Source organism: Perognathus longimembris, chromosome 28 (assembly GCF_023159225.1).
Source record: "Perognathus longimembris pacificus isolate PPM17 chromosome 28, ASM2315922v1, whole genome shotgun sequence".
Classification (NCBI taxonomy): Eukaryota; Metazoa; Chordata; class Mammalia; order Rodentia; family Heteromyidae; genus Perognathus; species Perognathus longimembris.
The window spans coordinates 71,329,916-71,342,799 of NC_063188.1; the positions used below are offsets into that span (position 1 = coordinate 71,329,916).

Sequence of the window (12,884 nt, forward strand, 5' to 3'; positions counted from 1 at the left end):
AAGTCTGTGACTCACCTCCACTTAATTAACAAAAAGCTGATTAATAGAAAGGAAGGGAAGGCATAGCTCAATGGCAAAGCAGCAGCCATGAGTTAAAAAACCCAGCAAGAGTAAACTTTACTGACATCTAAGGCTACAGGGGGGACTCACATCTGTAATCACAGCTGCTATGAGAGGCTAGCCCTTGGGGGAAAAGTTAGTGAGATCCTATCTGACAACAACCAGGCATGGTGGCTTGCTCAGTAGGTAGGAGGATCAAGTTTTGCAGCTAGCCTTGGGCAAAAAGCCAGGCCCTACCTGGAAAACAGCCTACAAAAGAAAGGGTTGGGACGTGGCTTAAGTTATAGAGCGTGTACAAGTACAAGGCCCAGAGTTCAACTCATCTCTCCAGGATGACAACTCCTTAGTCCAAAGCGAACACTGAAGTTCATAGGACGTTCTTTATATCACTAGAAAGACCCAGCTTGCAGAACTAGGCAATGATACCATGCTCTACTCGTGGAGTATGAAGACTACGAAAAGAGGTAAATTGTAGGGAGATGGGGGAAACTTAAGTGACATGTGTGCTGTGCCTAGGCAATGTTCAGAAAATTATACACTCAGTGTCACTCTCAAGCCACCTGTGTCCTGATGGGATAATGGGTTGAGGTATCTCAGAGAATGTGAATAAGAGTACAGATTGTGCCAGGTGCCAATGGTTCACATCGATAATCCCAGGTACTTGGGAGGCTGAGAGCTGAGAAGCAGTGTTCCAAGTCAGCCCAGGTAGGAAAAGTCCTTGAGACTCTTATCTCCAAGAATCACCAAAAGGGTAGAAATGGAGCTGTGGCCGAAGTGGTAGAGTGCCAGCCTTGAGCAAAAAAGCAGTGACAGTACTCAAGCTCTGAATTCAAACCCCATTTCCAGCATGTGTACACATGTGTGCGTCCATGCATACAGGTGTGTGCATGCACGCACACATGCATGCGCATGCACGCAAGCATGCACACACATACACAGAAAGAGAGAGAGAAAAAGAGCAGAGATTGTCAAAGGTAGGGCCTTTAAGTCCATCTTGCAAAGCAGGAAAACCAATGTCTTTGGTGTCAGCAGGGAGCATGCCTGGCAGGAGGGGAAAGTCACAAATAAAATAACTGAGGTTGGAAAGTACATAGGCACTCTGAGAGAACAGTGAGTAGATGGCTCAAGACTGAGTGAGGAACGAAGGGACTGAAGAGGTATTGAGTCACACCATGGAGACAAGCAGCTTGCACTAATTTCCACAAGTGGCCAAGAGCAGTTGACTGTGTGTCTGGCAGGAGGTAGGCTCTTCATGTGCATCTGATAACAATTGCCCTGCAATATTGTTATCTCCAGCCTTCAAGTAAAAAACAAAACAAAACAAAAACTAACATGCTCTGAGGAACTGGATGTCTTGACTTGTCAAAGGCAGCATGGTCAAGTCCCTGGGCCAAATCTGAGAATAAGGCTGAATTTGGAGAAAAATTCAAGCAGCCTCAAGTTGAAGGTGGGAGAAAGGTAGTCCAGCTTGTTCAACTAAAGGACAAACCAAATACTGCTAGTTGGATTTGATTCGGGACCAAACACTTAGCTCTTCAAACACTTGTCTGTGTTTGTGAGGAGGCATCAAATGTTAAGATTGCTTCAACTGCTAGGGATGAGGATCAGGCATGGAGGCCCAGATCTGTAATCCTACCTACTTGGGAGATAGAGGCAGGTAAATCCCCAAAGTTCACATGTCTAGGAAGTGAATCAGATCAACTCCAAAGGTCACATTCTTGCCACTCTGTCATTCAGACTATGTATGAAATGAGATAGGAAGGCCTTTACCACACTTCCCACCCAACCAAAGTATCTCACCCCACCTAGTTACCCAAACTGCCATCAGTGTATCATCTCTTTGGCCTCTCTTTTCAGGGTCTCCACCGTGGGGAATGGGGCGGAGGGTGGGGAAGACAAGTAGGAGGCAGAGGCAAGAGGTGAGCACAAGGTCTTTTATGAGGCATCAAATATACATTCTTATATACAATGAGGAAAAAAGACAATGCCTGAACCCCAGCTCCTCTCCATACAGCCCCTCCCACCACCACATACCCCTGAGCCCCAGGGTCCCTGGCTCTTCAACAGCCAGGTGCTATCTATATATATGGCAGCCCACAGTGGAGAGGGGGAGAGGAATGTAGGAGCCGAGAATGGAGCTGGATTGCGGGGCAAGAGGAGCTGGAATTTGTAAAAAATATATTTATAATAAATAAACAGGGCTGCAAAAGGGCTGGAGAGGCAGCGGAAATTTTGATGGACAGAAAGGACTCAGGCATTCTGGCTCCCAGCCCCAGCTCTGATGGCTTCTATCTCTGCCTCAGGAAGGACATTTGGGCTCAGGGTGGCCCTCTGGGAGCTTCTCCCCAGGGCTGATGTTAGGTGCCTGGCCCCAGAGAGGTGTGTGGGCAATCATCTGTAAAGTGCATTGTCTTCAGTGGTAGGTGGGAGAGGTGAAAGGGAATGGGGGGGCATGCAATATGGGCGAGGGAGGGCAGTGCCCTTCTCATCCCAGACCTGAGCCCCCCCTTTCAAAGAAAACCTGTCTTAACTTTGATCAGGATAAGACCATTTGCAGGGTGAGGCCAAGTTCCTGAATCCAAAGAGGTCTGGGATAGGGCCTACTGGAGAGAGGACATTGACTGGCTCAAAAGAGAGGAAGCACTGCCCTGTGAGGGGGGCCAGCCAAAGCGGGGGTCCCACCCACTGAGTGCATTGACAGTCTGTGTCCTCCAAGAGGCAGAAAGACACATGGAGATGTGTGGCCAGGCCCTGAGGTCAGAGAGAGGGCTGAGCCAGCTGAGGCTTGGCCACAGCTCTCCAGAGCTCTCTTCTCCTAGGCTCATGCGGCCAGGGAGCTCTGGGGAAGCCTGCACCTCTACAGCTCTGGACATCTGCCCATTACCACCAGCCAGAGCTGCAAGGGAGCTCACACTGGCCTGGAGGTTGAGGCCACAGAGCTAGACCTCCAGGACAAGTCGGGGGAGAGGAAGACAGGAAAAAAAAAAGATGATGAGGATCTTTAAAAGACCCTCACCACTCCTCAGCATTAAAGAGTGCCCTAAGTCCAGGCTGTAAATGGCAAGTGCCCTAAAATCTGAAAGGAACCCCCGTGGCAACTGCTAAGGGCTGGAGGAGGGGATCCCAAGGCAGAGAGAAAGTGGAGAGGAGGACACTGCTATGTGTATATATATTTTGAGAAAAACAGAGGGAAGAAGAGGGGTAAGATCTCTCTCCCGTGGATTCCTCAGACTTTCCTGATATCCAGCTTGCTCATGCCATTTATCACACCACGGTACTAATCCGGCTTGGTTTGGACTTGGGGTTTGCATTGGGTGGGTTGGCCGTGCCAGAGGGCCCAGAGGCGTGCAGTGGGCCATGGGGGGAGGTGGGAGGCAGGGGGGAGTGCGGGGTGTGAGGTGAGGGTGGGGGCAGGGGTGGGTAGGAGGGGTGGGGTGGGATGGGTGAGTGTGGTGACAATGGTGACTGGGGGTGGTGGGGATGGGAATAGGAGCCCCCTGGTGGCCGGGACCCAGGACCTCCAGCTGCACCTGCTGCTGGCATCATCTGTGGGTGGTGACTAAAGATGAAATGCTTGGGGCCTTGTTTGTGAGCAGGAGGATGTTGAGGGGCAGGACTATATAGGGGCAATGGGGATGTAGGCTGGTGCAAAGGATGGCGGCCATGTGGAGCAAACTGCGGATGGCCCCCAGCCCCTCGTCTTGGGGCCCTGCCTGGCCGGCCTAAGGTGTAGTGCTGAGGACCTGGGACAGGGCCATGGGCATGGAAGTGGCGATGTGGTCCTACAGGAGGGGCAGAGGCTGGTGGTGGTGGAATGGAGCTAAGCTGGGGCAGGGGTGGAGGCTGCTGAGGAGGAGGAGGGAGAGGGGGTTGCTGGGGTGGGAGGTAGGGTGGCGGGGCAGGCCCGGGTCCTTGGCAATACTGGGCATGCAGGGCCTGGAGTTTGGATTGCCCATCAGGTAGCACCCCCAGACCACCGTGGCTGTGACCATGATGGTGGTGGTGGTGATGGTGGTGGGTAGAGGAAGCAGATGAAGAAGAGGCAGAGGCCTGGCCTGTTGGTGGTGGTGGCATCTGGAAGGGCCCCTTGCCCCGCTTGCTTCCAAATAGGGAGCCCAGGAAGGATGAGGAGTTGGAGACCGGCCTCTGGCTCTTGTACTCCTCTGGCGGCGGGGGTGGGGGCGGAGGTGGCATCCTCTGGTGAGGGCGTGGACTGCTAATAACAGACCCCTGGAAAGGGGGAGGGCGGAAGTCAGGCCAGTCTAGACATCCTAAACCCCCAACCCTAAGCTCCACCCCTGTCCCTGAGGGCTGGAGCTGGGGAGACAGGGATCCCCAGGTGAGAATGGAAAGCAAACAGCAGTCCTGTCCTCAGTGCATGGAGTTTCCCAGCTGGACAACTCGGCTGCCACATCCACTACCTCAGCTGAGAGCCTCAGCAGGCAGAGGAAAACTGAGTATGAGCTCCTCCTCATGCCCATTTTGCAGGCTAGGGACACATCTGGCCCATGGAGGCAGAGTGACTTGCTTAGGGTCAAAAGAGCAGGACTTAGAGACAAGAGCTTCTCACGCCCCAAAGTCCAAAGGCATCCCTACTCCGGGCTGAGAAGGGGCATGGGAGAGTGGAAGACAGACGGAAAGACAGGCAGAGTGAGGACAGACGAGAGTTGAGGACAGATGGAGAGAGTGGTTGGCTGGGAGAGGCAGCTGCATGGTTCCCAGCAGGAAGAGGGGGAAGCAACAGGCCCCCCTCCTCCTCTGGGGCTCCATGGCCGGGGCAGGGCTCATGCAGAGGATGAGTGGGGCAGGAGCTGGCACTTACTTCGATGGTGCTGTCCAGCGATCCCACGCTGTTACGCCGCCCCCGCTTCCCTGCACCCACAAGCAAGGAGCCCAGCGTCAGAGCAGCAACCCCCCCTCCCCACCCTGCTAGGCTCCAGAGCTGGGTACCAGGCCTGGGCCCCTCCCGGGGAAAGACACCCCATTATCCCTTTCCCCCATTGAAGAGGGGGAGGTGGGGAGGAGAGGTGGAGAAGGAGGAGAGAGAGGAGGAAAAAGATGGAGAAGGAGAGGCAGTAAAGGAGAGACAGAAGAGGGAAAAGAAGGGGCTGAGACTGTGCCCCCACTTCACATTCCCTGGCCCAAACCCTGGGCTCCACCTGTTCTGACCTGGCTACCAGGCCCCCCTGTGGCACAGTGCCCAGGGCTCTGGGTGAAGATAGGGTGCGTGCATGTGTGGCAGGTGGAGGGAAGGCTGGCAGCCAGTGATAGGAGGCAGAGAGGACACCTGGTCCCACGTCTCCCCAGCTAGGGTAGGGGCCCAGGAGACCTACCTGCATCAGACAGATCTCGTAGGGAACTGCTGAGTGCTCCCCGTTTGAGCCCATCGCCTGCCCCGTATGTGTCCTCCAGGCTACTTCGGGCCAGTGTCCCATTCACTGAGTCCTTGGCTCCTCCTGGCTGTGAGGCATTAGGCCGTATCATACCTTTCTGCTTCTCCAACTCCGCTGGTGGCAGTGGAAGACAGGGAGAAAAAAGTCAGGAAGAGGAGTGAGATCTCACCTGACTGATCACAGCTCTCCACAGATCTTCTTTCCTTCTTCAGGCCTCCCATTTTGCTGCTGGATTACCAGCACTTGTTTTCCAGTGTCCTGCACTCTGTCCTCCCTCTTATTTGGTGTTTCCTTCTTCCTTTTCCCCTCCTTTCTCCTCATATTCCTCTCTTCTCTTGCTGTTGTAGTCAAGCGGTCCCCCAAACATTGCTGCCCTTCCAACAAGAGTTTCCCCACAGATGGTTCACAGGGAGGATAGGAAGGCCCATCTAGCCTATGTCAAAAGGCACATTTTTGCAGAGTTCACTGTGTTCTCAGATACCTTGCTGCAGAGTAGAGGGCTCCTGGAAGGGCAAGAGCATACAACTGATAGGAATCAAAGCCTCTATTATCTCAACAGGCACTGTCCCTTATGCTACACATATACTCAAACCCTCTCAGTCAATAGTAGCACCATTCACACTGTGTAGAGGAAGACACAGAATCTGAAAAGTCATAGAGCTAGGAATGTTGAGCCTGACATTACGGAAGCAAAAGCAAGTTGGCCTGATTTTAGAGGCTGGGTTCCTCCAGCCTCCTTTATACCCACAATACTCCACAGAGATCCTGGAAACTCTTTTGTCTATTGCTCTCCCATCCTCTTGACATGTAAATCCTTCACCCAGCATTTCTGCAGTGTCTCTGAGGATCTGCTCAACTGAAACTTCTGACCCAGTGTTACTGAGAAGTAGTAATGACCCTGGAACCACGAAAGGTCTCCCCTAAGGAGCTGTCCCGCTGCCTCTGCCTGGCTTTTGCTCCTTAATGTCAACTTACTCTATAGAGATTGCTTCGCCTGGAAATGGAATGCAATCATTATTTTCTAATGTATATGATCAACATGACTTAGTGTAGCCCCTGTGTGTTGGGAGGATATGTTCATGGGAATCAGTTAAGGAATTGATATGTAGGGAGTGAAGAGGAGATAGTAGGACAAAGAATGGAATTTATTGAACATCAAGGATGTATTAGGACATCTTGGCTACCTTGGTCTCACTTCATCTTTATAACTATGAAGGAGATTATTCCAATTTCATGTAGGAAGAAACTGGGGCTTGGAGGGCTAGTCAACTCACCCCAGTTTACCCAGAAAATAAGGAGCATACCTAAGGTCTGAAACTACAGTCCTACCTCCTACACCCTGATTCTTCTCCCTTATTGATGCCTTTCAATAGAAGGACGAGTTGGCTCATGATTGGAGGCTGGGTATAGAGGCCACAGCACAGACTTTTTTTTTTGGCCGGTACTGGGGCTTGGACTCAGAGCCTGAGCACTGTCCCTGGCTTCTTTTTGCTCAAGGCTAGCACTCTGCCACTTGAGCCACAGTGCCACTTCTGGCCATTTTCTGTATACGTGGTGCTGGGGAATCGAACCTATGGCTTCATATATGGGAGGCAAGCACTCTTGCCACTAGGCCATATCTCCAGCCCCAGCACAGACTCTTAATGCTTGGAATAATAATCTGAGGTGGAAAGGTAATGTTATCATTGAAGGTATTCAAGCAGAAGGGTTTCTGGAAAGAGGGTAGGATGGTCGGACAAGTTAGGCCTCAACTCTTGAGATGCTCAGAAGATAGAATTCTGTGTGTCTTCAGGGCTCTGTATCATGACAGGAAAAAGATGTGGCTGGGCTACTCACACTCCACACGATATTTCTCCATCTCTTGCACTTCAGCAATGGACTCGCGCAAGTCAGACGTGAAGCGTAGCCGGTCCTGGAGGCTGGGGGCATTAAAAATGATGAGGACTTTGCGTTCCCCGCCAGGTACTGCAGACAGTAATTTTATTCCAAACTGGTAATCTGTAGACAAAAGGAAGGGACAGGACACATTGAGTGCCTTTGTCTCTTTCAATCTTCCTCTGACTGTCTCAAAGTTTTCACTCAAGGCTGACACTCTACTACTTGAGCCACAGCTCCACTTCTGGCTTTCTGGTGACGAATTGGAGATAAAAGTCTCATAGACTTTGCTGCCCAGGCTGGCTTCAAACCTTAATCCTCAGATCTCAGCCTCCTGAGCAGCTGGGATTATAGGTATGAGTCATCAGCACTCAATTTCTCTCTCTCCTCTCCTCTCTCCCCCTCCAGGATCTTACCATGTTGCCTAGGCAGGTCTTGAACCTCTGAGCTCTTCCCACCTCAGTCTCCCAAGAGCTGTGACTATAGGTGAGGACTACTATATATGATTTGGAAATAATCTCTCAAATATCAAACTTTGCTCTGCCTTGTGTGTGTATGCGCATGTGCACACACAAAGGGCACTCCAGTACTGGGGCTTGAACTCAGGGCCTAGGTACTGTCTCTTAACGTTTTCACTCAAGGGTGGTATTCTACCACTTGAGCCACAGCTCCACTTCTGGCTTTTGCTTGTTAATTGGAGATAAGAGTCGCATGGACTTTGCTGCCCAGTTTGGCTTGGAACAGTCATCCTTAGATCTCAGCCTCCCAAGTATCTAGGATGATAGGTATGAGCCACTGGCTCCCAGCTTGATCTGCCTTTTTTTCAACTTGAACATCTACAGTGGTTTCCCTTTGGCCTTCAAATCCTGGCAGACCTGGCCCTCTTACTCTTTGCCCTTTAGCATGTAAAAGCAAACCAAATTCTGCACTGCTTTTTAGAAACTTTCTTTTGTCCCCGACTATGCTCATAATGATTCTTTGTCCTGAATGTCACCCACTCATATTCCTCTGGGTTCCATACTTTAGAACACAAAATGGTCACCATCTCTATCTTTAGCCCACCAGGAAACCCACAAACATTGTGGTTCTTGCTCCCCAGGGCCAGACCCTAGTCTCAATCCATCTTGGCCTACCCTTCATCCTGAGACCAAGTAGACTTGGTGCCCAGTCCATAATGCCCAGTTAGGGCTATGGAGAAGAATCTTGGGGTAGTAAGAGAGGACTCACATGAATTCTGGAAGAGCTGCATGTGCATTTCCACCAGGGGAAAGGACTGACGGAAGCTGTACGTCACCAAGATCTTCTTCTTCTGGAAAATTTTGGTGACCTTTGGCAAGGGTGGGGGAAAAAACAAGAGACAGGGTTTGGGGAAGGGAATTTCCATGTGGTACAATTTCTCATAACCACTCTCCCTTCCTATGCCCAAATCAGACATATATACACAAACACACATACACACAAATTGGGGAGCACTGAAGCTTGAGGAACAGAACAGGAAAAACAGAAGAAAATGCAAAGTGCTGATAAAACGATGCCTGATGTCACAATGATACACAAGCCTTTGTAATTTTTTACAGCAATTAACTGAATACTATTCCCTCCACCACCTGAACACTGCTCCTCCACCACCTCACACAGAGTTCGGTTTCCCTTTTGTTAGTTTCCAGAGTGCCTTTCCCTTTGCTTGGCTACATGGGAGTCCTGAGTACGTGATCGCCTCCTGCTGGCATGAAGGGCAGACCTCTGATTGATGCTCAGATTCTCTTGCTCATCCAGAGCCAAAACAGAATAGCAACCTCTGCCTAGCCTATGTATAAGATGAACAAGTCTTTCTGTCAACAACCCAAAGACTCTACAAAGCACCTAGACACCCTGGACTCTCATTAAGATAGATGCAGACAACGTGCAAATAATTTTTAAATAAATTATAGTGCTGGGGATGAATCCCAGGGCCTCCCTCACACATGCCAGGTAAGCACTCTACAATTCTGGCTCCAGCAAATGGCTCTCAAAAGCAAAATATACCTAGTGGCAAGAGTGCTTGCCTCCTACACATGAAGCTCTCGGTTCGATTCCCCAGCACCACATATATGGAAAACGGCCAGAAGGGGCGCTGTGGCTCAGGTGGCAGAGTGCTAGCCTTGAGCAAAAAGAAGCCAGGGACAGTGCTCAGGCCCTGAGTCCAAGGCCCAGGACTGGCCAAAAAAAAAAAGCAAAATATACTGGGAGCTAGTGGCTTATGCCTATAATCCTAGCTATTCAGAAAGTTGAAATCTGAGGATCACAGTACAAAGCCAGCCTGGGCAGGAAAGTCTGTGAAACTCTTATCTCCAATAAATTACCAGAAAGCTGGAAAGGGAGCTGTGGTAAAGGTAGAGTGCTAGCCTTGAGCAAAAAGGCTCAAGGACATGGAGTTGGAGATTTAGCTCAACAGAAGAGCACTTGCCTGTCAAGTACAAGGCTGAGTTCTGTCCTTAGCTCTGAAAAAAAAAACCCAAATCCTCAGGACAGTGCCCAGGTCCTGAGTTTAAGTATGAGGACGTGTGTGTGTGTGTGTGTGTGTGTGTGTGTGTGTGTGTGTGTTATGTGTGGTGTATGTGTGGTGTGTGTGGGTGTGGGTGTGGTATGTGGGGTGTGTGTGTGTGTGTGTGTGAGGTATGTGTGGGGTGTGTGTATGTGTGTGTGACAGGGCTTGAACTCTGGACCTGGGCACTATCCCTGAGCTCTGAGCTCTTCCAGTTTTCTGGTGCTTAATTGGAGATGAGAGTCTCACAGACTTTCCTGCTTGGGCTGGCTTTGAACCATGATCCTCAGATCTCAGCCTCCTGAGTAGCTAGCGCCTGTGAGCCTGTGGCCTGTGAGCCACCAGCACCTGGCCCCTGAACTTCTTTTGTTCAAGACTAGCACTCTACCACTTGAGTCAGTGCCACTTTCGGCTTTTTCTGTTTAGGTGGTACTGAAGAATTGAATCCAGGGCTTCATGCATGCTAGGCAATCACTCTACCACTAAGCCACATTCCAAGCCCAGGGACTAACTGTTATTCATCTTTTTTTTTAATTTTTAAAAATTATTTATTTATTTATTTATTTATTTATTTATTTATTTATTTATTTATTTATTTATTTATTTATTGGCCAGTCCTGGGCCTTGGACTCAGGGCCTGAGCACTGTCCCTGGCTTCTTTTTTTTGCTCAAGGTTAGCACTCTGCCACTTGAGCTACAGAGCCACTTCTGGCCGTTTCCTATATATGTGGTGCTGGGGAATCAAACCCAGGGCTTCATGTATACGAGGCAAGCACTCTTGCCACTATGCCATATTCCCAGCCCATCATCTTTTTTTTTATTGTGACTTAAAGTTATTTATTTATATTATTATTATCTTTAAGTAGCTGTACCAAGGAGTTGCCATTTAGCAAAGTGATTCATCTTGTAATACCCAGTGTCTAACATAGATCTGGACATAAAGTCCATGAGGGTATCAGCATCTGTGTGGACCAGATGTTCCTTATTCCACATATGACCTCTTATTTCAACTTGATAACCCTAGGCGATATGGGTTAGCCCCATTTCTTTTTTTTTAACTTTAAAATAATATTTTATTGTTATTAGAAAAGTGATGTACGGGGGCTAGGAATATGGCCTAATGGCAAGAGCGCTTGCCTCGTATACATGAAGCCCTGGGTTCTATTCATCAGCACTACATATATAGAAAAGACCTGAAGTAGCACTGTGGCTCAAGTGGCAGAGTGCTAACCTTGAGCAAAAGGAAGCCAGGGACAGTGCTCAGGCCTTGAGTTCAAGCTCCAGGACAAAAAGAAAGTGATGTACAGAGAAGTCACTGTTTCATAAGTCAGGTAATGAGTATATGTCCTTTTGGACAATGGTGCCCCTTCCTTTGCTTTCTCCCAGTTTTGCTCTCCTGTCCCTACCCAAAAGTTGTATATATAGTTTGTTTTCAACACAATGTCTACTGAGTACCAGTCGCATTTGCTCACTCTTTGTTCCTCCATTTCTATGCCCCACTCTTACCCTCCCAAAGACAGATAAATGAACAAACAAGGCAAAAGAAAAAAAAACCCTCCCTTCAAAAAACCCCATTATTGTTTTCATTTCCTGGAATTCATTTCAATAAATATTATGTTATATGATCAGAGGCACTAAACACTGCACCTTGTGTTCCACCCCTAAGAGTATCCCCCCTTGGTCTACTTGTATATGAATGCCTAGAGTCCTATATGATTTATTTTTCAACTGTATTTTTTGTCTTTTCTTTTTTATGGTACTGGCGACTGAACCCAGGATGTTGCACTTCTTAGGCAAGCACTTTGCCACTGAGCTACATCCCAACCCTCCTGTATGATTTATCATATTCCAGTGTATTTTAGATCTAGCTTCCACATATAAGAGAAAACATATGTCACTTGTCTCTCTTAGCTTGAGCTTAGCCCCATTTCAAAGAGCAAGCAACTAAGGCTCAGAGAGAGAGAGAGAGAGAGAGAGAGAGAGAGAGAGAGAGAGAGAGAGAGAGAGAGAGAGAGAGAATGCACTGGAAGTGCTTTGTCTAAAGCAGTAATTCTCAACTGGGAGCCATTTTGTGCCCTCACCCTGCAAAACACTGAGCAATGTTTGGAAAAGACTTTTTTCCCACTTTTTTTTCCCTGAAAAAGCTCTCCATATCCCTCTCTATCTATTTTTGCTTGAAGGGCTGCTACTAGCATCTAGTAGGTAGAGATGGGGTGATGCTAAACATTCTGCAATGCCTAAGACAGCCCCCCTGCAAGGGAGAATGGTGTGTCTCAAAATTTAATGCTGAAGCTAAGATACCCTGATGGGAAACAACATCAGCGAACAGGGAAACTTTCTTGGAGTCGGAGGTCCAGTGTCCCATGCCTGTAATCTGATCCTATCTACTCGGAGAGGGAGAGAGAGGGACGGAGGCAGGGAGGCACGGGCGTGGGGCGGAGGGACGGAGGGACAGTTTCCTATCACACTGTCTAAAGAGCTGTCTGGGAGCCAAGGGAGAGCACTTGCGCTTTGTGTTCTCAAGGGTCAAGTATAGCTCATTGGAGGAAACCCTTAGTAAAGACAGATGACAGCAGTTGAAGCTATCTGACAAGGAAACTGGCTGCTAGGGAGGAGGGCAGCTTTCTGTCTGTCCAGTCACATAAGCCATCTAGGAAGCTGTGCAGGAGACCCAGAAAGTCTATTCCTATCTGCAAAATCCTACAAATACCATCCCTAAAAGATCAATATTTCTGTACCAGTGATAATAAGCTCAGTTGTTGTCACTGGTGGTAGTGGTATATGTGTATGCGCTGACACGGAGGCTTGAACTCAGGGCTTTGAACTCTTGCCTGGCTTTTTCACTCAAGTCTAGTGCCTCTACCACTCAGCCATACTTCCACTTTCAGCTTTTGTACTGGTTTAATTGGGGATACAAGTTGCACAGCATTTCTGCCTGAGTTGGTTTCCAATCACAATCCTCAGATCTGAGCCTCCTGAGTAGCTAGAGAATAACAGGTGGGAACCACCAGCACCTGGCATGAGCTCAGTTT

At 49.1% G+C, this 12,884-nt stretch overlaps 1 protein-coding gene across 6 annotated transcripts in view; it reads right to left on the reverse strand.

The window, feature by feature from the left end:
- Window positions 1–1,989: 1,989 nt before the first annotated feature.
- Window positions 1,990–12,884, reverse strand: part of Iqsec2 (IQ motif and Sec7 domain ArfGEF 2) — a 103,388-nt gene continuing 92,493 nt past the window's right edge. For 3 of the 6 annotated variants that reach the window (XM_048336686.1, XM_048336685.1, XM_048336687.1), the window contains 5 exons: window positions 8,556–8,655; window positions 7,290–7,451; window positions 5,394–5,567; window positions 4,883–4,932; window positions 1,990–4,290 (listed from right to left, as the gene is read on the reverse strand). In XM_048336686.1, coding sequence (XP_048192643.1) covers window positions 3,325–4,290; window positions 4,883–4,932; window positions 5,394–5,567; window positions 7,290–7,451; window positions 8,556–8,655 — 1,452 coding nt within the window. In that variant the 3' untranslated portion in view covers window positions 1,990–3,324. The remainder of the gene's footprint in view (window positions 4,291–4,882; window positions 4,933–5,393; window positions 5,568–7,289; window positions 7,452–8,555; window positions 8,656–12,884) is intronic. The other 3 variants (XM_048336690.1, XM_048336689.1, XM_048336688.1) reach the window with 2 other exon arrangements.